Source organism: Crocodylus siamensis, chromosome 9, assembly GCF_052110815.1.
Source record: "Crocodylus siamensis isolate JL-2025a chromosome 9, ASM5211081v1, whole genome shotgun sequence".
In the NCBI taxonomy this organism is placed as follows: domain Eukaryota; kingdom Metazoa; phylum Chordata; order Crocodylia; family Crocodylidae; genus Crocodylus; species Crocodylus siamensis.
The window spans coordinates 57195757-57221141 of NC_143403.1; the positions used below are offsets into that span (position 1 = coordinate 57195757).

The 25385-nt window shown below is 42.0% G+C and overlaps 1 protein-coding gene across 3 annotated transcripts in view; it reads right to left on the reverse strand.

Annotated features, from left to right (window-relative positions):
* Positions 1 to 187: 187 nt before the first annotated feature.
* The window catches only part of MED15 (mediator complex subunit 15), a 40092-nt gene continuing 14894 nt past the window's right edge, over positions 188 to 25385 (reverse strand). Inside the window, exons 6-18 of one of the 3 annotated variants that reach the window (XM_090062465.1) lie at positions 24275 to 24549; positions 23134 to 23493; positions 20107 to 20208; positions 14799 to 14918; positions 8342 to 8484; positions 6845 to 6972; positions 5943 to 6077; positions 5464 to 5527; positions 4235 to 4301; positions 3648 to 3808; positions 3251 to 3417; positions 1858 to 1956; positions 188 to 1712 (exon numbers count right to left, since the gene is read on the reverse strand). In XM_090062465.1, coding sequence (XP_089918591.1) covers positions 1579 to 1712; positions 1858 to 1956; positions 3251 to 3417; positions 3648 to 3808; positions 4235 to 4301; positions 5464 to 5527; positions 5943 to 6077; positions 6845 to 6972; positions 8342 to 8484; positions 14799 to 14918; positions 20107 to 20208; positions 23134 to 23493; positions 24275 to 24549 — 1955 coding nt within the window. In that variant the 3' untranslated portion in view covers positions 188 to 1578. Of the gene's footprint in view, positions 1716 to 1857; positions 1957 to 3250; positions 3418 to 3647; positions 3809 to 4234; positions 4302 to 5463; positions 5528 to 5942; positions 6078 to 6844; positions 6973 to 8341; positions 8485 to 14798; positions 14919 to 20106; positions 20209 to 23133; positions 23494 to 24274; positions 24550 to 25385 lie in introns of all 3 variants that reach the window. The other 2 variants (XM_090062464.1, XM_090062466.1) reach the window with 2 other exon arrangements.

Genomic DNA, 25385 nt, shown 5'->3' on the forward strand with positions numbered 1-25385 from the left:
TGGCTGTTATCCTGCAGCAAAGAAAGGAGAGCCACCACCTCTGCTCCCCAGCGTTTAGAAGTATAGGAATATCAACTTAGTCTACAATAAACAAAGTAATCCCAACCCTATTGATACTACAGAGCTGGTCCCTAATGATTAAGGGTGGAATGGCAAAGGCGGAATAAAATATAATATTAATGTAAAACACAGGAATAATAATAAATTTATTACAATAAAACAAAGGCAGATAATGCATTAGTTCATGTACAAAACAGATACCATTCCGTTGCCTCAATTAGTGCTTGCTAAGTACCCACGTTTAAAAACATCCTAAAACTGATGACACCACATATAATCACAGAGGCCACAGCAATTCCCTGACACTACTTTAAGAGGGTCCAGCTATACTCTTCAGGGACTGTTGCACAATACTGGGAAATATAACAGGGTGCGATGGGAACACTTGAGACATTGAAGTTTCCTTGCATTCAGCAATTAACTCTTTCCCACAAAGATGGGGAAAATGAAATGTAATCACACTGTATATTGAACCAGGGTTTCACTTGCATTACCCACAGCAGAGCATATGATGAACACCTGGGTGCCCCTCAGTGCCTGAAGCATGCGAGATCAGTTGTCAATCCTAGACCTAAGCTGCATTCAGTTTTTTAAACAAACAGATGAGAAGAAAATACAAGCACTTCAAAGAGCTGCACCAATCTCAAGAAGAGCCAAACACCTAAGAGACAAATGCCAGGTAATATTCAATTCCCATGGCAAAGAAATGCAGATACATAGCTGCAACCTTTTGGATTCATGTGCAGCACTATTTAACCGGTTTTTCTCTCTCCTGCCAATTTTTTGGGGAAAGGCATCAGTGTGTACATGAATACCTCTCCTTCAGATCATCCCACCTCTATGAGTGAGAAATGCATGGTCCATGCTAACCAACCATTCATACAAAGTAGTGTTTATAATAAGCTATAAAATAATTTTTCCTAAATTTGGTTTCCTTCCTAAAATGTAATTATTCAGATTTATCTCATATATCTGAGGGATGTCCTAAAAGGCCCGCATTTCTCCCATCTCTGAACAAAGTTGCCAGGCAACAGACTTCTGCAGCCATACGGTAGCTTGTGAGCACATTCTAGCTGCAGTAAATTTTTATTCCTGGGGCAACTTCATGTCATACAACATACAGTGTAAAAAGAAATACTGGCATTGGGCAAAGTCTGAAGCAAAATTAGGACATTCTCCCCTCTCCCTTCTACATCATTCAGACTCCCTGATGGAAGTCTACAAATAATTTCTTCTCTAAGAAGACAATAAAACCTCCTCCTAATACATCAAGAACAGTATATACATGTTCTGTATATGTGAAAATGCTGGCAAAGTTCACAAAGGCAGAAGATAAAAGCATGAAAGCTAAATCTAACACCAGGTTCTCTACTGAACCCAAAACCTAGAAACAAAACAACATAAGGCTTCTTTCTTCTGAAATTTCCTCCCCAAATGCCTGTGATTTTTCAGTGGCATGTGAGAGGCCAGCCATTGAGACCCAATTTCTTTGCTTTGTGATTTCTGGAGTGGGAGATGTTATGCAGCAGAGAGACAGGCTTGACGGATACTCTGCGCCCAGGTGTTTAAGAGGGCTGTGACCGAATGTTTGTCTGGAAGTTGCAACAGTTTTGATGTCATGTACCGATACACTGACTGCAAGAAGGGATTGGCTGCTGGAAAAGAAAAAGGAGACAGCCCAAATAAACAACTGCAACAAAAATGAATAGTCAAATGTTAAAGATTTCCTTCCCTACACCGCCCCCCACCTTTTCTTTCTTTCTTTTTTCAAGTACTACCATTCCAACATTCCCATACCATACTGTCGAGGATTGTCTATCCATAGAGGGCTCTGATCTGGATAATCTGCTGGAACACTGAGCTGCAGCGGTGGGACATTTGGAAGGTTCTTGTCATCTAGAATTCAAACATTCTCCATCAGAACATCAAAGCATGACTTGTGTGGAGTCCTCCTTTTATGCTATTCAAAACTACTCCCAAATCCTTCCCTGTCAATCCCAGCATCATTTCTGCAAAAGGAACTTGGCTGTCGGTTTTGGTTTTTGTTGGAAAAAATCTCATTTTTCACTGTAAAAATTGTCTTTACATACCAGAATCAACTTGAAATCAGCTCTACATTTCACATATGGACATCTTACCAATCTCCACCTTTTTCTGGAACTCGAGATGTCCAGCCACTTTTTATACTACATCTAGGTCGGTACCATACCACTCCCATGTTTGCTGGTAAATACTAAAATGAATCTACTTTGTGTCTCTCCACAACTGAACAAAGTTCATGTGAGATTCCACTCTATGCTTGTTCAGTTGAGAGAACAGATTCAAGGGCTAAATTATACTTTTTACCAACAGAACTTCTAGCGCAGATTGAAAAAATTTTCAAGGCAATCACAAGAAAATCCTGTTTCACTAGTCCTGACTTTTTGTTTTGTCTGCATGGAGTTAAATCATTTTCAAACAACAGGGAACAGTAAAGTTTAGGATCAGGACTTGTCAGCAGTATGTCATTTTCTAGCTTAAGCTGATCAGTTTGATGACCAGCCTGCACTGGTGCAATAGACAGGTGCAGACTGCTGCACAAATGAAGAGAACCAACTACACAACTGAATATTGTAATATTTCACACTTGGCATTCTGCCACTGTGGCAACAGGTATACAAATCCAATTAATTTCTCCTGTATTAACTCAGCAAGCTTTTTGATATACAAGAACAAAAACATAATTATGTTCATACACAGGCCACTTCAAACTGACAAGAATTCAGATTATCTAGAGACTTCTGCTTGGTTCTCAGTCCAAGGGAGACAAATGCACAAGGTGAAGAAATCTGCCAAGATTTCAGCTTACAAAAGCCACATCATGATCAGTGACTTGTTTAAAATGCTGCCTTTTTTGGTGTCAGGAATCATGGCAAAGGGGGAGCTCAGGTTCTAAGGAAAAAATTGCTTCTGAAACTACAAAAAAAAAAAGATTTAAGTGGATCTGGTATACAACCTGAGACTGCTCCTGAACAAGCCTGTGCAGAGAGTCAAAGTTTTACATCGCCATAACCTGTCAAGGATATCAAGAGCCTTGCTAATATTACAAGTTGACCATGTTCTTGATTGTGTGCGACCAAGACCTCTTTACATTCCTAGAAACAAACCAGACACTCCTTTAAAACAGAACCTTCAAATTCTTCTTGCTTACCTAACTTGCAAATGAGATGAACTGTTCCATTATTACTGCAATGGGAAGGATCCAAATTCACCAGGAATTTAGGATTTAATCTTGCAACTTCCCCTTGTAATACATTTGGTATGGTCTGTCTTTCATCCTCTTCATATTTACGCTTTCGAGGGGAGGCCACAGGGGCCCTGTGCAAAAATACATCCGAGAAAGGACTGAGTGAACATGATTCTTATGCCAACTCCACATTTTTTAAATTAAGCTGATTTCTGAGATACTTTACAGGTGAAAAGGAAAAGCACAGCACACTACACATGTATCCATATCTATCCCAGCTGTCCTCCCAGCAGTTCACCCAAATGAGCAATTCCACTTCAATAATCAGCATTTATACAAACAGCCGTGTAACAATACATACGTGATTGGTGGGCCATGGATTGCAGTCATAGCTGGCATAAAGGTACGATAGAGGGAATGGTTGAAGACTGGTGAACGGATGTTTGCCAAGACAGCATCCAAGAGAGGCTGGCACAAGTACTGCTGTTTGGTGGGAGGCACCGGAGGGGGTGGTGGTGTGGGCTAAGACACAAAGAAGCACCTCTTACTGTATCTGTCAGTCACACACTATTTTTAGCCCTTACTATTCATTCTGCAAACTGCCAGGAAAATAATCTTCCTTCTAGTTTGTTAAAAGCATGCAATGCGTTCAAGCCCATATTGCTCTGGTCACATACAGCAAACAAAATCCTAAGATTCTCTCGAAGAGTCTCCATAAAGCAAGAGTACTTGATGGTTAAGTAAGAAGAGTAACTTTTTAGGAGTTATGCACAAGGATAGTCATTCTGAATAGGCTAGTGTTTACCACTTTTCTGTTTGCTCAGCATTATCAAATATAGTCCTGAACACAAATAAGACATGAAAAATAGTTTTGCCAAACTGGTGCCCTCTCTGGCATTTACTGCCAGCCTAGCACCTGCACAAGGGAACGTGAACACCACAATTTACCACAGCCATGTCATTCTTGAGCTTCTCCAACGCAATTTCACACTTCTGTAAAGTCTTCAGAGGGCATCTACAGAAGAGAAAATCATTACCCACAACATGCTCATCTTGGTCAACTGTAGAGATTATACAATCAGAGTCTTGCATTACTACTATTGCAAGATTATTTGCTTCAAACCTAACCTTCTGGCAGATAAAAAGTCCTATAACAAAGTGATGCCAAGATGCTAAAATATTAATTTAATTTTTTCTAAAGGGTATTTTAAGGGGGAAACTTGAATAGAGAATACGAAATAAATGCCACAACCTAAAAGCTTGAGAGGTGCTTTCCAGCAAAATCAAATGAACCCAATGGACCTCTTTCATCATTCCAACTAGTCCAAACAGGGTTTTAATAGAGTATTAAACAAAAGATAATCTGGCTTCTGAACAAGTTTATATTTGTGCCAAATGTGCATAGCTTTCTATGGAACTACAGTAGATGTATGGAAGTTCCAATGCTGGGTCCTTAAACAAAATATTTTTGGCAGTATTTTTCACAAAGCTGTGTGTAGCTTTCTTCCAAGACAAAAGCTGGGAGCACATAAAATAGTACAGTCATAAAGAAACCATTGGTGGGGAGTTCTCAAACTTTTCACCCTCTATGATTTTCACCACACAAAGAAAATCGGAGCTACAAAATAATAATGATTTTAGCAGAAACAAGGAAAATCAAAATAGAGACAAGGGATTCCAAGCCTACTGCTGCTCTATGGATATACTATGTTGCTGTAAGATGATTGACTAAAGGCATCCATCCACAAGACCTCTATTCCACCAGTTAAGTCAGAAACCCACTGGTAGACCCTGCATTCTCAGCTTCCTCTAGCACAGTGGTTCTCAACCTTGTTAGACTCCAGTAACTCCTTGGAAAATGCCAACTCTTACTTTTTACTTGTATTTTGATTACTGAAAAAAAGTTTGATTTTTCTGTTGCAAAGAACTCAGAGACCACAGTACGGTCAGAATATTTTGTATCATTATGGATTCCTATTTGAAATTTCTGTGAATAGTATCTGTACATCTAACAGTGCTAAACATTGTATGGCACCCTGCAGCACACTTGGAAAAGATCTCAAGCTGTGGCACTGTAGGTGAGAATCACTGCTCTAGCATATTCCTGATCTTGGGTTTTGAAAAAGTTCAGTTGATTTGCAGAGACACTAACACAGCCAAACAGGAATGGAAGTTACCTTTTCGAAGGATCAGTCAAGATATCCAAGAGGCTTTTCATTTTACTCAGATCCTTTTTCCTATCTGAAAGAATATCAAAGTGACTAGTGAGCAATGCATTTATGCAGAAACAGCATCCAGCTATGCAAACATTAACAAAAAATTAAGGGAGGCTGGGAAAATGAAAACACCAATATCAAGATCTGAGATTCTCCATCTCTTTACGAACATTCTTCTCATAAAACTTTTATCAGACAGCTTGCGAAGGAGAGATTAGATACAGTAAAGAAAAACAAAAGGAAAGGGAATTTGATGATGAAATGTTGTCATGCTTCACAGTTTAAACTGCAACTACGAGAAAGTGATATCTGTTTCAACTTGTGCTATTGGAATAGGCCTGGTCCTCCCCCAAATTGATCATAACAGAAGTGTACCATTTATCTTCTATGTACTACTGACAGAATGGGAGATCTGCATGGCAAATCACAAGAGGCCACACCTTCATTTTTATCAATCTTATTGATCATCCTCCGGAGTGGCTCAATATACTTTGACAGCTGTTTGAGTTTGTCCAGGTATTGCTGCTCCTCAGACTGGTTGGAGCTGGCAGGACTCATGACTGAATTTGGATTTCCTGTACAAGCAAAAAAGAAAAGATTAAACATTACCATGTGTCAGAGAGGATACGGAAACATAGACATAGTTCTCAGCCTTCATAATCCAGACCCTTAGCCTTATTCAGTTTGTTTTGCCAGTGCAGGCCTCTGATCAGTTAACAAATCCAAACAAACTACTGGATATTCCTAAGACTTACTCATGTTTATCCAACTTTCAACATGCTGTTTCCATTCAGCAAGTTAATCTGTATATGATGCAGAACCTTTCTTTTACATCACCTGAAGAGGTGTAAATACTCCAGTCTTGTTACTAGTAGGAAAAATACTGTGCATCTCATTTTACAGACACTACCATGTGATAGTGTTACACCAGATTCAATGTGATCCCAACTCCAAGTTCTGTGTAGTTTCCATTAAGTCCAAGACAACTCTGCTGCTCATAATCCAACTATATTATAATAGCTTAAGAGTCATTGCTAAAGATTTTAATCTGCAAGAAACTCAAGAGCCACTTATCAAATAGGTGCCACCCATTTTTCAACTCTTCAGATAATTCAATGACAAAAAATCATATTGGAGACTATTCCAAACCAAGTGAGAGACTAAAATACTTGTCTTGGTGCATGCCCAGTGCACCACAGAAATACTGCTCACTCGGCAAAGCTGCTTAGAGCAGAGGACACATCATGAAAGTATAGGTTTCCATGTGCTTGTCACAGTTATTAACTATACAATCCTGGAGTATGGTCTGCAGTACAATTCTTGTCAACATCCCCCAAATTACCTGGAGTGTTCAAAGGCCCTGGTGACGGGACACTGAAATTCTGTGGAGTTCGTGCAGCTGCTGGGCTCTGAGAGGGTTGGGGAGAGGGACTGGGAAGGAAGCTGCTAGGAGATGGGGCAGGGCCAGAGCTGAAAAATGGAGAAGGGAGGAAGAAATCAATTCAGCCTTTAAAAAAGCACACAAAGCAACTTGTATGAAGCTAGTAGAGAATATGGCTAATCTGTGAGTAGGTGCGTTTTACTGATCACTGCTACAGAATTCTGAAAACCCCACTGGCTAGCACCTTGCAGGCCTGATCCAGCCTGGGGCATGCAACAGCAGCTCCAGCTTCAACTTGGGGTTCCCAGAGCAACTCCAGCTCCCACCTGTGCCAGAGCTAAAGCTGCCACTGAAACTGCATGCCCATGTCGTGGCAGCAGCTCTAGCTCTGAAATGGGACAACAAAGGCCCAGCAACTGAGGAGCTGAGGCAACAGCAGTGGTCACAGGCAAGGCAGCCAGAAGACAACCACGGATATATCAGCCCTGTATTGCCCTCCTGCCAATGACTGCCATGTCCACCAAGGTCTGAAGCCCCCAGATTCTACAGCAGGCCAGACCCTCAACTTCCAGTGGCATGATAGTACCCTGTAAATTTGACATCCCTGGATAACAGCATCCAGTAAAAATGCTCCAAAGCAGCTCAATTAATTTTCTTATTTTTGAATAGCAGACTCACAGCTCCTTGACAACTGAAATTTATAAAAAGGTCTCTACTTATTGTTATGATCTCCTCCAACCCAAAGAACATGCTAATACCCTTCTCTTTGGCTAAGCAGAAACCTTAGATTTAAAAAGGGGAAGTTAACTATATACAGTAAACTCTCTGGTAACCGGCACCTTACAAGCCAGCGTGCTCTGGTAACCGGTATGCCGGCTTGTAAGGAAAAGTGAAACTGGAAGTGCCCACTGTGGCACTTCTGGTTTCTCTGAGCCCCCACAGCCCAGAGCAAAGCAGCTTGCGCTGCCAAGCCCACATGGCCCGGGGGCATAACAGGCTGTGCAGGGCCCACCTCCCTGTCCCACGGGGCCCGCAGGGCCCATGGGAGGGGCAGCGATGCAGCGGGAGGGGCGGTGGGATGGGCAGCAGCTAGGGCCGCTCACTTAACCAGCATATTTTGTTATCCAGCATCTCCTATTCCCGGGGGATGCTGGATACCAATTTTTACTGCATAGCTAAATCAGAGTAGTCACAGAAGATAAATGCAGAGGACAAAAATAAGAGCAAGACTTCTTCAGGTTCCTTGAGATGACTGCCCAAATATACTACTGAAGAAGGTTCCCCAGCCCTTCTTCAGACCTGAGGACACTGCTAAAGTTCAACTCCCTTAAACCCTACTAGAAGTAATCAAGATTAGAGCTTAGAGATGATTTTGTTTCAACTTCCCTTCATATCCATGACAATCTGGCAAGAATGCCTCCAGCCACCACTAAAATCTGAGGTCATGTTCTGACGCACCTGACATTTGAATTTGGCTGGGAAGTTGGTTGCCCTGGCTGTGGAGATGGTTGTGGCTGAGGAGGTGGTGGCATTGACTGTGGTGTCTGAGCTTGCTGGACAGGTGAAGGGGATGACATCATGGTAATGTTGTTCTGGCTGACCTGAAATGGGAAAGAATGTGTTCAAGAAAGAAAGTGTATTCATCATAGGAAACTATCTAAAAAGCTAAAAGCTATGGTGAGAAGGTCATCTTCTGGCCTATAAAAAACAGAAAATGTTAGTTTCCTGAGCTCCTCCGCAATGGACAACCCTACCCACATCTTTCATTTCTCCCTTGAGATTGACAGGAATGTTTTGCCCAAACATTTAACAAGTGGCAATAAAATCCCACAAAACTTGTATTACTTCAGTTTTCATGATTGAACTCCTCCTTCCCCAAACCAACTGGTTTAGATTCAAATATCAAGTGTTCCACACAAGCAATTTTCTTTATTAGAACTAGAATAAATAGGTCAGAAAGGAGCAGACAGTCCTGATTTGAGACTTTATGACCACAGTTAAAACCTTCTTCATTTTGGCTTTTGAATTGCAACCTTCCAATCCTTCTCCTAATTTTACCTATGGCACAAAATAATTATCCTTTAGGTTGATGGTGAAGGAAAGAAGTATGGAGAGCAAACCTCAAGATGGTTTGCTCTGTTACTCAACTCTGGACATCTGGGGAATCTAGAGATATTTTTTCTAAGTGATTAGATGAAAAAGGTAGAGTGTTTTTAAGTCTTTAGAACAGAGTTGGTAACACATGTCCAAGGGACAGAGAGGGTGGGGGGAGAGAAAGAGGCCCTTCTGTACAACTCCAAGGACTTCAAGTCCACAACCTCATGAGAGGAAAACTCTGTGCACAATAAAGTTTATTACTTATCTTGCAATTAGAAGGTGATAACATTAAAGTTGACAGATTGAAAGACCACAGCATATTTCTATAATCTTGTGGTATGAAATTTGCCAGATTGCAAAGACTGTGCATGTTGACACCACACTACCTCCTGGGCTTGTCAGCTATCTTCTAATGGGACTTTTTTAGCAGCCAACAAAAAAATCCCAGAAGTCCCAACCATTTCCAAGTGAACAACTCAACAAAATCCATGTACCCCATGTACTTCATGGGCTGTTTAGATTGGCAGCTGTCCCTTATTAACTCATCACCCAACCCAATGTTTCCAAAAACCGTGATATTCAGTGAGGCAAATAAGTAGTATGAGAATCTACTACATGCACACAGGGCCACACGGTGTGCTTTGCTTGAAATGTCATGTCTTAAGGGTATGGAAAGCACTGAACTAACTGGCCGTCTTTGCCCCTTCTTTTTAGCTTTTACCCCTTGTGCTACTTTCAGAAAGTAACAAGTCAAGCTTACTACATTCCTACAGATGATGCTTCATAAAGAGAGGGATCAGAGAAATACCACCCCACCCCCCTCTGCTAACACGAAGAATACAACCACTCAAGGTAAAAGATAAAGTAGGTGTAACAGGAGGAACTGTCATCTTGAGCTAGAAAAAATAATAAGCCTAAACAATCCCTAGTTAAATGAAAACCTAAGGCCTCTGAACTAAGAGACACTAGCTGACCACCCAGTGGGCTACAGCTTAAAATCAATGGCAACATGACATACTGTGGCCTCATTTCTACTTTCTCATTCCTTTCCCATCCTCTCAACTAGCACTTTTAACATGCTATTTCAATCTCTTCCCAGATTCCTTGAGACATGTCACATCTTTTCCTCCAAACAAGCAATGAGATAGTGTGCACTAATTTTCAAGTGAGGGGGAACATTTGCCTGTTTGTCTCTTTGCAGCTCTTGAAGAATAAAGGTTTGGGACTGAATACTATAACTCTGCCTCCTATGTGTGTACTAAGACTGGTGGCAACAAGAAATCAGAATAAACACTATAACCATACTCCCTAGTGCTTATGATTTCATTTGTAATAATTTAGCTTGGCAGATGATTAAGAGCTGAACCCGAACAAAGGCTGCATCTAGTCTCGATTTTTATGTCAAACTAAGGCAGGTGGCCTCACAGGCTTAATTTTCAGAAGGTGAATGAGTCTGCCTTTCTAAAATACAGTCCTTTAAAGTGTATCAGGTTTGCCTTTCCAAACTATTTGTAAAAATTTAAACTTGCTCTTTCAGGCAGGAAGGACGTTTCACTAGGATTTCCCCAGATTTAATTTCCCAGTCTGTCACTTCCTGTCGAGATCCTTTCTTCTGGTTTATCACCCCTACTGAGCACATAAGATACGGCAGGTTGTTGAAAAGGAAAGGACAAAGTGTGGTGTACACACAGGCACAATCTGAGTGAGTTCTTATAGCTCTAACTCATTCCCAGAAAGTGTGTGTGTGTATGCAGAGAGCCCCTCCTTTAAAATTTGCTTGCTCTCCCTGATACGTTCCCTTGGACAAAGTTGTAGCTCAGTGTTGGATATGCAGTAGGATTTCACAAAAAGTAGATTTAAAAAAAATCCCTTCTGCAGCCCTGAACATTCACTACGAGTACAGTGCCACAGGAGACTACATGCAGACCTATGCTCTTACAGCCCACCCCCAGCACTCAAAGCTGAAGCACACACACTACTTTCTTTCCTAAAACAGCACCAAAGTAGCCACGTATAGCATCTTTGCCCACCAGAGGCCATTCTAGATGCAAATACCTTTTGATACATCATCCTACGATTAATTTTAGGATTAGATGATATAGTTTAACAGAGGGAACCTTGATTTTTGCAAGTCTCATTATAACTGACTCAGACTAGCTCAATGAAGTCCAGTTCAATGGGACTCTAGGTGTGCACAATAATGCTTGCATCCATCAAGTCTGTAGCAAGTCCAAAATTACCCCACATTTTCAGAGGGTAGGACATTATGATGCTACATAAACCTAGGACCTACCTTTGGAATGCTGAGTTTCAGGCAAGGAGCTGCACTCAGGAGGAAGGGCTAGTATGAGTTTCTGATCCTGGTAGCAAGAATGGAAGTACAATGAGCAGAAACTAATGGCAAACAAAAGCAGACTGCAACCACAGGGAAGTGAGAGTTGACAATGAAGAGGCAGGTGAAAACCCCTTGAACCTCACCTACAGCAGGTTCCTTTATCAGTCTGCATCCTTACTTGGTAAAAGCCAAACACCTTCAGGAGGTACAGCAGAAGGAGCAGTATGATCGGTTGCCAAAGACTCTTCTGGAAAAACAAGCCATTCCTGTGAACGCATTTCTGCTACAGAAATAAGTCAGTCCTTTAAAAGGGAATCTCACCAGGGAACGAGAACACTTTAGGCCTAAAGGAAAACTCCAGTGAGCATTTACATTGCAATATTATAGCTTTAATGCTCTAGCCAGTAAGCAAAGCCCTATGTATTCTGGACTCAAGTTTATCTACATGCCAGCCTGCTTTGTGCCAAAATGAAAATTCTGCAGAAGCACCAAGCGAGTGACAGACAGGTTTTCACATTCCCACTTGGATCATGATCCTTTGTGCTATTTTGATATTAAAATTCAGTTTTACTCTATTCCTTAACTCCCAGCATGCTTGAGGTTTTTGTACTAACAATTTATAACTGCATTGTAGAAGCTGAGGCTACAAGCTATTGTAAGGAAGCTGGAAATTTTTGACACTAAAGAATACAGAAGAGAATTTGGGATTAGTATATTAAGCTTTTATTTTTAGCATAAACGATTAGCCAAGTATTATTCAAATAGGAAAGAACTGATTTTTACTTTAATTTCTATCAGAAAACTTCAGTCAATCCAAATAGGTGAATGGGAACACTCACATTAGAATTAGGAAGACCCAATAATATGGTTTATATTCAGCTCATTCTTGGTAGCTGCTCAGGCATAAGGACTAAAAGCATAACTTTCAAAATTAAAAAAAATCTCAGTTCTAATTAATCAACAAACTCAACTACTATAAAACTGTTGAATACAATCCCCCATCACCCCACCACAATGCAGTAAGCAATATTACTGCTGCATTGTAACCAAGATCCTAGTGGTGAAGCTATTCTTTTGAAGAAACACTGAAACCTTGTGGCAACAAGGGTATATGCTAGTCATGGTACACAGGAAAAAGGGAAAGCTCATATTACATAACTACCATGTCTGCACAAGGCCTTTTCTTCAAAAAGGCATTCTTAAAATACAATTCCAAGACTCTTAACTTTGGTACCATCTTGAAATACTGAGGTCAAGGAGAAAATATTTCTATAGACTACCAATAACCAGTTATTATCAAACAGTTCTTTTCACCTATGATTGGACCCAGCAACAAGACATCTGAAGACCTGGTAAGGGTAATACATTTAACAATATTGTTCAAGCACTCCTCTCCAAAGCAGAGCCCAAACGCCTGCAGGACCAGCAGGAACAAGTTCATCTGAAATCCAAGCCTAACTTTTTAGAATCAACTGCACCAAGAGCAGCACACAAAATACACACTGCCCCTGGAGCTACTAACTGTCAGTCAGGCAAGTGCATTCTTTCCATCACTATTAAATTATGGGTGATTCATCTCACCATCTTTCAAGAGCTATTTCAGTATGTCCTGTGTCACATTACATACTTCCTCTCTTCCTGTCTTTGTTTTCCTAGTAATCCATTATTTTCAGTCTCTCATACACAACTAGATGCAGTTTGCACAGATTCACTCAATTCATGTTACAAGTTAATACCCAGAAAACAAAGGAATTTTAGCACTATGGGTCAAAATATGGGTAGATGAACTAACCAAGTAGCATCCTCCTTTTTTGGTTTTGCTTTAAGGGATGAAAGATGATCCACGTTAAATCCCAACGGGGTGGGGAGAGGACGAAAACCTGACTAACATAGCAGCAGCAATGTTCTTGGTTTTATTCCAGCTAACTATTCAGCTTCAAGCATAAAAACAGCAGTGAATGCATCTACCGGGTGCAGTCCACTGCATCCTTCTGTAGTGTGTTCCACCCTAGCCAATCCTTTTCTGTAGTATGGTGTGCCATCTATGCCCACCACTTCAGCAGCAACAGGGGCTTGAATTTAATGTATTCTTTATGGATCTCAGGCATACCAGAGCTCCAGGATTTTCTAGCAAAGAAAACTTAAAAGCAAACACTGGATGGATGGTAGAAACAACTTTTTATCATCCATTAACAGAAAGCAACACTACAGAAGCTGGAATTGTTTAGCTAGCACCAACTCCAGAGGTGATGGTTTTATGCACAAGACCCACTGAAACACTTGATGAACAGCAGGAATAATTGACCCCTCACTTTCTGCAACTACATGAGATACCGTCAAATCAGCAGCACTCAGGCAGTGCTGGGTGAGTAATTATAAACCAGAGCAGTGCATGATTTCCTAACTAATTCAGATAGCTAGTATGGGACTTATTGCTGCAACAATACTGGTAACAACATAACTACTCAACAGTTCCTCTGCTTCATTTATAAAGTCCCCCTCCCCCTGCTCCATCTCTCTTGCTCCTGAGATGGCATTTACCCTGGATAAGAAACAACCATGAGAAAAAGATAGCAGTGGTCCTAGTCTGTTGAGGCAGCTATGGTATTCTGATGCTATCCAACAGCAATTTGTAACAGCCAGCACCAGTCTGCCTAGACATACTTTTCACTGAACCTTTACTGTCTCCTACATTGTACTGTAAGAGAAAAGGCAAAATTCAGAAAACTTCCTGAATGAAGGGGTAAGTAAGAGTCACGCATGGAGGAATTCAGCATAATTGCTTGGGATAGGATCATATGCTATTTGCCAAATGACCACCTTATTTCAATTATGGATTGCTTGCAATCAGCAGTTTTACTGGAAACTTTAAAATGTCTTTTTTTTCTTTAGTTCAGATTGTTTTAAATAGCATTTCTTGTTTCTGCATGAGGTGCTAGGACACATCCAAATTTCTGTTCATGAAAGAGGCACTAACACTAGTTAGACCGATGCAGAGAATAAGCGAGTGTCAAGCAAGCTTCTGAACACAGCTAAGCCCATTCACTGCAGTCCTGAACTTGAATCCTACTACTCAAGTCCTGGAGCCCCTCTTCAACATGCAGTGTTTTGTGAGGTGGACAAAGATTAAGCAGAGACCAAAAATTCTGTTAATTTGACACATGAGCCAAACATGAATGTGGAAGTTTTAAACCTTACAATGAGACCTGTGTGCCATTTTAGCAATATTTCTTTTGATACCCCAGGCTCTCAAAGAGCTTCCAATTAGAGCGTATAAGATACATTTTGGATGGGTCTGCTCCAAAAAAATAAATAACAGCCCAACACCCTAAATGACCAATAGCAATCATCTATATTCTCTGCCCTTTCTAGATGGATGGAAATAAAAGTGAACGCCCCTTAGTTTGAGGACGAGTACTAATATTACCCAAGTACTGAACGCCTTGTAATCCCTGACACGACGTGCTTCAACTCAGTAAATACCTGTGGCATTTGCTGTCCGCCCAAAGGAATGGAGCTTGGAGGCGTGGCAGATACAGCTGTGGTAGGCGGGAACCGTGGTCTTATTTGCATCCCACCTCGGGCCATAGTTGCGGTGATCATCTTTGAGGACAGAGGGACAACAGACAAAAGTAATCGCAAAACAAGAAATGCAGTGCACTGGCAGGATGAGAAGCACATGCAACCTCCAGGGTGGGGTGGGGGCAATCTCTACAGTGATCTCTCCTCCAGAGATGAGCCTGATGTATCTGGTTTACAAATTAAATCCCCTCCTTCATATACCCTCCATTTCCATTTGTAGAGGGCATCCAATGAATCTTAGATATCTTCTGTAGGCTGATATCTAGATTCGACCATATGGTAAAAAGGGCAACAACAGCATTATTATTTTTTTTAAAGTTTTCCCAAATTTTGCCTGACAACTTGATATTCTAACAGTATTGGAAACAAGGGCTCTAAGATTGCTGTCAAGAATGCTCAATACAAGAAGCTTCTTTGTTCATACAGTGCCTTAAGTCTTGTTTCTGAAGTCCTCCCTCCCTATAACAGATTCATCAGAGGATTGAAAACCTACAGCAATAAATACATGTTGCAGTGTTCAACATAATGGGAATTGGAGGAAGTTTCAACAGCAACCATCCCTAAAAATCCTTCAATGAATCCTGCCATTGAGTAAGCAAGACCTCAGAACAAGGTGACCTATGGCAGTATAATGATTCCAAAGAAGAGGCTTCCATCATTGCAACAGAAAGGACTTCTTGGTTTAATAGAAAGGACTTTTACTTCCTTGCTTCTTACCACAACCCTGAGCCTAAGACAAACGTATAGTCATAAAGATAAAGACTGAATTGCCTTTGGATGGGCACCCTTTCCCCTTTAAAAAACTAACCAACTATCACATAGTCACTAGATCCAATAAAATAAGATTGCCCTCAGATTTGTTCATCCCTCTGATTCCTAAATTGAAAGGGCTCAGAAGAATCCCTTGTAATATAAACATCACTTGGGACACATTTTGTAGGTCAGTGCTAGAGTGGCTTTATATTTTAAAATACTATTAAGGATGAGTTACTCTCCAGAAATATCTATACAGGGTCCTAGTTCTAGTAAGCCAGAGAGATTAATCATATATACCCGCAGAGTTCTCTCTTATTTAAAGTACTATAATTATTACACCAGATGTGCCACAAGTCAGAAGTCTAGTGCAAATTTTACAGAAATTTAGCACATTGTTACTACCAAAGATCTCTGGTTTCCAATTTCAGGCATCTCAGAACAAAGAGATCCTTTTTACCGCTTTGACTGAACTGATGACAGAACTCTCTCGCTCTCTTTTTTCCAACCCACATCTTACTAAGGACACTGGCAAAATCGAACTAGTCTAGCTATGAAGGAAGTCTCCTTTCATTGAATGATTGTAGGCATTCTTGCTTAGTGTTCTGTGTCAATGGATTGAAGCAGCCAGCAACATGTCTCTAGAGAGTCAGAGAATGCATGTGCTTACAATTGTTAAAATAAATAAAATTAAATTACAAGACAGCAAGACTTTAAAAGAAAAGCAATAACTGATAAAGAAAATAGCATCAAATTCAGCACAGCTGTTAGTTCACAACGTCAGAGCAATGAGGTCCCCTTCCATCCAAGCAATGAGGGATGGTCAGAGACAGGATTTCAAAAGGTAAACAAATGAAAGCTTCAGATACCACACACACGTGCACATATACACACACAGCATGCAACGGCCACCACAAGCAAACACAACAACCCAGCATTGGCACAAAGCACAGGTGGATGCTACAGAGTGCAGTGAAGAGCTACAGTTATCAACATGAGAGCTGGTGGAGCAACACAACCCTAACAAAAAAGGGAAATTGCTGGCAAAAGAGCTAACCCTTGAGGCACAGTCACCCCATCAAACAGACCCATATGTGCTACTTTGAGGGTCCAAGAGTGCATGTCAAAACTCAGGGATGTTTTGCTGAACCGCACATACCCTTTTGGCTCCGTTTCTTGTGCCACACCACCAAAGTGTGCAATAGAGAGAATTTCCTCTAGTGTCAAGATAATTAGAAATCAACTCTTTATTAAGGAATCTGGCAAATCACTAAGGACCAACAGGGCAAACTCTTGATTGAAAGACTTCTTGCTGTGTAGGTGTTTAACGGTTTTGGCTTTTGTTTTTTTTGGGGGGAGTGGGGAGAAGGGTTGTTTGTTTTGTTTTTTAAATAAGAGCATGCTGTTGGAAAGGGAGAAAACATACCATTAGATTACACTGAGGCCATCACCTAGGAACAAGGTTTTCACCTCTTGACATCTTTAGAGATGTTCAACAAATTAATTATAGATTTCTGTTGGCTCAGTAAGAACTCCTGCCCCTTTGGTATTACAGTGATAGAAAATGGTTCAAGAGATTGCTGTTGCTTTATGCAAGCAAACAGGACAGCCACATGTCATCAGCAAGGCTTTTTGTTGTAAAAAGGGAAGGTTTCTGTGAAGACACTACTCCTCTAACAGCTTCTGGAGGCAACTTTATGCTGGAGGCAGGAAACATTCTTGACAGTCAAAAAACAGGACACATTAACTGGAGGAAGAAAAGAGTTCTATCCCAGAGATGGACAGAAGAGAAGAGGGAATTTTCCTTCAGGATAAAGGGAGAAACCCCATTATTTGATATTTTACATCAACTTGAATATAAGAGCTGAAGTCTTAAAACGTACAGATTTGTTCTAAATGCAGTCAAATCCCTAGGTTTGAGGATTCCCCAAACACCAAAAGCTCATGGAAAGCATCATGTTGGCATCACCAGATTGATGGTAAGCCAGCTCCTTGTTTTCCAAGAGAAACAAACAAATCTGCATTCCGTGCATCTCAAGTCACAGCAGAACAGAGCAGCTTAAACTCTGTTCAAACGTAAATTCAGCTGGTCACTGGTCTTCACAGCAATTCTGTAGTGCTTTCTGTGGACAGTGGTGACTAGGACACTGCACACTCAATTTACCTGCTCCATCAGTGAGCACACTGGCATTCACATAAGGAGTTGGATTGCTAAGCAGCAGAATGCTCATCTATCTAAACAGTTAGTATGACCACTGCAGAGAAGGGTTAAATTTCTGCTCTCATTTAATTTCATCCAAGGTAGGACTTCAAACTAACTTTAGTTTCACACAAAAGATGCTGGACAGAAACTTCAAGGAAAAGGAGACAATATAACAGCATTGATTCAAATCCCAAGACCATTTGAGAGTCAGAAGGCACAGAAGTCATATAAGATAGGAGTGTTATGGTTGGGTTTGCTTATAATAAAACTTTCTCTGAACAGATAACTCAAAGGATCATTATACATTTTTAGAGGGTTGTACATGAAATAAAGAGTATTTTTATAAGAATAAAAATCTATTTCTCTAAAGAAACCTAATCTTACAAATGAAAGACATTTCAATCATTCAATCAATGCTCTCAAGACCAGAACTATATTGAAATATTCAGCATCTAAAAATATTGAAACAGCAAAAGTTTTTAATATATACAATACTTGGTTATACCAAGTACAAAAATGTATACTTCATTATTGGACAGAATAGCATTAATTGAATTTTAGTAGATTTATAATGTAAAAGTATGGTTATAATTGGAGTTTAAGGGAATAAGCCTACCCCCAAATCAGATCTAGAAAGCTTTTATGCACCCCAACAGTGACCGATACCAAGTTCTCTCTAAATTCAGTCTACATGGCTATGTAGCTGTGATGCAAAACCAGCTGTCAACCACCTTATCACCAGAAGCTTTCCAGTAGCACTGTGGTATGAAGCCACCTGTACAGGAATTCATCCAATGAAGCAGGAATTAAAACTGCCCCACATGAACACAATCCATCTGCTTATGAGTTGGAGAGAGTATCATTAAAGGAGTGAAATGGCAGGGTCCTGATAGCCATCTCCTAACTGCCTGTAGCTCCCACCTGGAAGTTATTCATGAAACAAAAAGGGAAAAAAAAGTTTTCAAAGCATATGTTTAAACTGTAGTGAATGGATTTTGTGTTGCCGCCAGTGCTGTGTCAGCTGTACTTACCACTGCTCATCTTTCATCTGGTGTCAACACAATGCAAGAAATATAAAAGGCCCAGGATAGAAAGAGGTGCAATTGCCTAAGCAGAATTTAACAACCAACAAGATGGTGTCTTTGGGCCATATTAGGCTATAATCATAAGACATTATTTTTGGTAAAGATCTGAAGGATATAGGTGGGAAAAACCACTAACTGTCACACCTCACCCTACAGACAAACTTTAAAGTGCTGAAGGGGTTTGGAGTATTAAGGCCAGCACATTAGTACTGGCAGGAGCAAGGCACAGTGGACAGGAAGTCAGGAGACCCATGTTCTATATATCCAGTGCTGTCACTGACCCTGAGCCACCACTTTCCCCACCTGAAAACAGTGATAATTTTACTTACCAGTGTTTGTAAAATGCTTTGAGATGGATCACTATAAATGTAAATCACTAAATATTATATCAGACTCTTAGGAAAGTCCAGCAACTGGTTCAGCTCAAGCCCAAAGGACTTCTTCCCTTTTAGTGCTCACAGAGGATCACAGTCACCATGCCTACAGAGTGCATTTCAGGGTAAGAAAAACTGTGGGCTGGTCAATGAGTCCCACAAGAGATACCAAGCGAGGACTTTGCATTTATGATAGTTTACATGTGCCATTTATCTCAACAATTCACATCCAAGCTAAAAACAATCTGCATCTATTACCCATGTCACTCAGAACAAACGGGAGAGAAACAGGATGAAAGGAAGTAAAAGAAAGTGGTAGAGGAATGCTTTACTACCTATGCTACTATTTTTGTGCTTGGCACATGGAAATGAAGGGAGATCACATGTGAGTTAACACTGGCAGGCACAGATTCACAGAAGAAATATCAGTTCACATGACAAGGCAGTCATCTAAGGAAGTGTTATGAAAGGAGAAGTGAAACACTCCAGGAACCAACAGTTAGACCTGTAGCACAATCACGACAGGCAGTCTCAATGACGTGCATGGCTATGTCACTACAGGCAACAGTATCTGACCTACTCAGGACAGGCATGCACAGAGAGGATGACAATGAAATCCTGACTCCAACTCATGGCAAATGGAAACAGTGCATAATAGCCCATATCTCCTCCAGAAAGAGACAGCAGATGTCAGACCCTCATCAGAAAGCCACCAGAAACCCATCTCCATGCTCAATTTTAGCATGCACTCACTACAGGCCTGCACTAGTGACACTGGCTCCAGAGGCCCTTACCTGCCCTGAAGCTCCCATCTGAGCAGCCTGGGCCTGAGCTGCTTGGACTGCTGCCGCTGCCTGTTGCTGCTGCTGCTGCTGCTGCACCAATTGAGCTCTTACCTTAAGTATCAAAAGAAAAAAAAAAGGGAGTAAACAGGCATAACAGGTTATGGCAGAAGTGACCTTTCTATTGCATTATATCAACCATGTCTCCAGATGTATCCTTCAGTTAAGAGCAAACAAGAATAAAGTCAGGTATATAGTTACCGTGATCGTGTCTGACCTGCTTTATGAACATACATACTCCATTCCTATGAGTTAAAATAAACCTTCCCAATGCCAAATAGCTCACCTTTGAATTCCCCTTGCAACTCTTTCCCCACACTGCTATTCCTATAGACAGCCTCAGTTACCAAAGGTACCCAAGCTGGGTTAATTTCAGTCAAGCACACAATATTAAATGCCTGCACATTACAGCTGTTTTGAATTACTGTGCATTTCACTATGACTACTGCAAGTAGGCAACATGTCAAGGGTGCTCCTGGCAAGCAGGAATGCCTGCTGAATAAGTGCATTACTTCATCCCTTTGGAGCCAAGAACAGTTTCTGCAGTAGTGCCAACCTTCCCCCCTCAATAAGGTCAAGAGTGAGGAAAAGCCTAGAATTAAAACTGACCTCTTGCCTTCTTATGCACAGCACCCATAAACTCATATATCCCATACTAGGTCGCTGTCCACAGCAAAGGATCAGTAATGTATCATTTGGAAAAGCTGCATCATAAATAGCACAACCTACCTCTTGGAACAAAGCAATAAGAGATGCATGACAGAAGGGGTGGGGGGGGAAAATACCCTGCCTTCATTCACTATTGTTACTGTCATCTTTGCAGTCCAAGTAATGACATCAAGTAACGATCAGCTGTGGAAAGTTCAGCCAAAATGGTACATTCAAGCTGAGAAAGATTTGGTTATAATTGTTTTCACTTTCTTAAAGACAGATGCAAGATGGACACACTCCAAAAGCACATGCATTTATGCATTTGAACATGTTTTCCTCATACTCTATAACAAAATCACCATTCATCAGGAAGATGAGTCTTACCATACGAATTTTTAGAAGTACAACATCTTATTCGTCTAGCAAAATAAGAGCCAAATTTCAAACACTAGTTTCTTTCTGTAACATACAATAGGTTTCAAAGGATGCACCTACATATGCTATTAGTAGGCAGCAATAAGCTCCGGCACATACCATGCTGGAGTTTATTGCTCCTGAGCGCCTTATTTACTAGGGCTGTGCGAAGCTTTGGTTGCCAATTCAATTCAGAGGAGATTCGGCCCGATTCGAAGGCCAAATCCCTGAACTGAATCAGGAGACTCATTAATCTCTCCAAATTGAATCAAAAGCCTCTGAACTGATTCAGAGACTTTCAACGATTTGGCCATTGACGCAGCTTTATATGCATTTTCTATGTACCTCGAGGTACCCAGTACGGCTTGTGAATGCTGAGATGGTGGGGTGGATGGAGCATCCCACGGGAGCGCAGGGGAGTCCCCCATGTGCTCAGCAGCAAACCTGAAGTAGACCAGAACTACTTCTGGTCCACTTCCGGATCCACCACAGAGCACATGGGGACTCCGCCCACCCCAGTGACTGGCGCCTCTTAGGTCTGGGGGGCACCCAGCTACACCTTGCAGCTGACTGCCAAGCCAGGAGAGGCTGGGGGGGATATTGTGCATGTGCGTGTGTGGGGGGAAACAGGGGTCCTCCGTGTGCTCAGCGGTGGACCTGGAAGTAGACCAGAAGTACTTCCAGTCCATCACCAGGTCCACCACCAAGTGCACAGGGGACCACCCCCTGCAGGATGCTCCATCCGCCCCACCATCTTGGCATTCATGAGCCGCGCCTGGTACCTCGAGGTACATAGAAAAAACATAAAGCTGTGTCTCTGGCTGAATCAATGATTCTCTGAATCAGAATCGAATCTTCAGATTCAGCCAAATCAAATCCGGACAGTGATCTGAATCAGTGTCCCCCGAATCAGGGCAAATCTGAATTGAATACTGCCCTCTTCACACACCCCATATGTTTACACAGTGGGCCTGGGGGGGAGGGGTGGGTCAGCCTGGGGCTGCTCCAATCCAGCTCAATATTCTGCAGAGGGGCTGGCTGGGGCACGAGGGTGGTTTCAGTATGGGGCTAGCTGGCAGGCAGCCTGTGCACTGAAGAACCCTCATGCTGCAGCCAGCCACATCACCATCTACATGTGCAGTGTTGAAAAGTAAGAACTCCACAGCAGGGTAGTATCTGTATTTACAAGTACTGCCCTGCTGCACAGTTAATTAGTTTCCTATGGCCCAGCAGGGCTGCACATGTAGATGAGACACGTTTACTGTGGAGCTAATTGTGTACTCTGCAGTAAATGTCTCATGTAGACACACCCACTGACTGCTAAAATCCCTAGGCTTTGTGACTAAAGAACTATGCCATGCTGGCAAGCAATAAAGCAACATAGAAGGTAGCAGATCAAATTGTTATGCTTGACCTAGGTAAACCACTAACCTCTTAACACATTCAAGTATTTACCATCTCTGCTACTAGCACTGACAAGCCTCAGTTATTAATGAGAGGTTTCTACTTCCCTAGGGCAGCAGTCTCAAACTTTTTTGTACCAGGACCCATTTGTAAAAATAAATGGCCAGTCCTGACCAAGTGTCTCTCACTCCTGACCTGCTTCCCCTTGCTCCCAGGCCCCAGCCCTCCAGTGTGTGCGTCGGCCAGGATGTGGAGTGGGGTGGGAGGGGCCCCAAGCAGCTCCAAACAGCCCCTTGCAGGCTGGAACTCTGTCAGCCTGCAAGGGAAAAGCCATGGATTCCCACATTTTTCTCCTTTAAAGGATAATCCATTTTTAAAGTTTGTAAATATATATTTTTTCATATATTCTTGTGACCCACTTCTGGGTCATGACCCACAGGTTAAGAAACACTGCCCTAGTGAATGTCAGAGTACGCAGGCATCTGTTCTACTTTGGTCTTTAGCACTTACCTGCATTGCTTTTAACTGCTGTGGTGTGAGAGTGACAGGCATGACCTGACCAGGTATCTGTCCTGAGATTGCCTGTGCCTGAGACACCATTGGTTGGGGCTGAGGCTGGGGTTGTTGTGGAAGTTGGGACTGTTGGGCCTGAGCAACTTGCTGCTGCTGTTGCTGCTGCTGCTGCAGTTGCATCTGCTGCTGCATGACTTGCTGAGGTGGCTGCTGCTGTATCTGTTGCTGTGGAATTTGCTGCTGCTGCTGCTGCTGTTGCTGCTGCTGCTGCTGTTGCTGTGCTTGCAGAGCCTGAGCTGCCTGCAGCTGCTGCATCTGAGCAATTCGCTGTAGTTGCTGCTGCTGCTGCTGCTGCATCTACAAACAGGAGAAGCCAGGAAGCTGAAGACTCTGGTAATACATCGGCCATAAACCAGTGGCAGGCAGAGTCCTAACTCACCACTCCCAGCTAATGCTCAGCCCATATGGAAAGTCCTATTAGTGAGCCAATCTCAGTCTCCAAACATTTCACCTCTGTACAAGTTTACTTCTGGAATTTCATTACCATTCCAGATGGCTTCAAGACTGGTCTGTCACTACTAAAAGCCAGTTTTCAAGGCAAATGTACCAAGTCCTCAAAGCTCCCCTTATAGAAGGACATAAAAGCCACTTTTCAAAATGAATGCCTCTTTCCTTAAAAACAGGACTATGGGTTCTCTCTACCTTGATTCATGCTTTACATTTTTAGACTTCTGTTTAAGTGGCAGAAGTGATTTGCACAACTCTGACACAGCTGGTTTCCTTGGAGTGGCTGGGACATCTGACTGCACCCACCACCTTTTCCAAAGACACACATGTATGGCTATCCTTACACTTAAACAGAGAAAGGGGACAACATAGTAGCTTCCTCTCTTGTCATGAGAGAACAAACCAAATCAGGTGATGAGAATCTATCCCTTTTCACTAGGAAAGGGACATGTTTTTGCCAGCTCAAACTGATGCCATGCCCACACAACAAAGTATGTTAATCCCCTACTGTACAGAGGTGGCATTCACCATTGCTGTGTAAGCCACAGCTCTGGAACACAGGCCCCCTGGACAGGTGACTGACAGCAGATTGTCTGTTAATGACTCTTGTAACTCATTTGGTTTTTGTTACCTGCTGCTGGTTCTGCTGCTGCTGCTGTTGCTGCTGCTGCTGCATCTGCAGCTTCAGCATATGCTGCTGCTGGGCAGCTTGCAGCTGCTGCTGTTGCTGCTGCTGTTGGGCAGCAGCAGCTGCTGCCGCCTGCTGCTGTTGGACCTGGAACTGTTGCTGCATAGCTGACTGCTGGGCCTGGAACTGTTGCTGTTGCTGCTGCAGAGCCGCCTGTTGCTGCTGAAATTGCTGTTGCTGCTGTTGCTGTTGTGCTATCTGCTGAAGCTGAAGCTGGGCTAAAGAGAGTTAAAATGGATGCAAGACAACTGAAACAGATGCCTAAGAGTGGTCACCTGAGTCTAACGCCCATAAATTCTCCAGGAACTTAAAATACCTGGTTGTCTTTGCTCGGTACCATGTTACTTCAGTGCATAAATCCACCCTGACCTCCCATGCCCACATACGTATTACACACCTGTAAACAACATTTTTCAGTCATGGTGTCATGGCACAACCTGTTACCTCATTTCCTACAATAAGCCAACAATTTAAATGAACAGCTTAAGAGTGTAAATGAGTGTTAGGGGCAAAATTCTTGTGGATGGCATCTTTTATTAGACCAATATATGGCTGAGGTAGGCATAAGCAAGCTTTTAGGTATCAGTGTGCTGAGGGGAACAGAAAGAGGAGTCCTCACACTGTTCTACAAGGAAATGTTTGGGCAAAGTTTTGGCAGTTCTGATGGACTCCAAAGGGAATCTCATGCATCAGCTGTCAGTGTTAAGGACAGAGGGCCACAACACAAGGGAACAACAAAGACGTAAAGAAATGAAACACTGAGGGGAAGCCAAGAATTAAACATTCTGAAAAGGACTCCACTAGCAATATCCCCACTCTTGCCTGAACATCAAGGAATTGGATAGTTATGATATACGGTGGAGGTATCTAAAGGCAAACCTTCCTCCTCCCCTGGCTGATTGATACCAGTCTATTTTTTCCATATTAATGACAAAGAGCAAGGATACACTGGAGTCCTCACTCTTGCTCCCAGGACTGAGGACAGCATTGAAGACAGCCATAAAGTGTACTCTCTAATTCTCCCAACATCCTTCCACCTTGGAAAGGCTTCTGC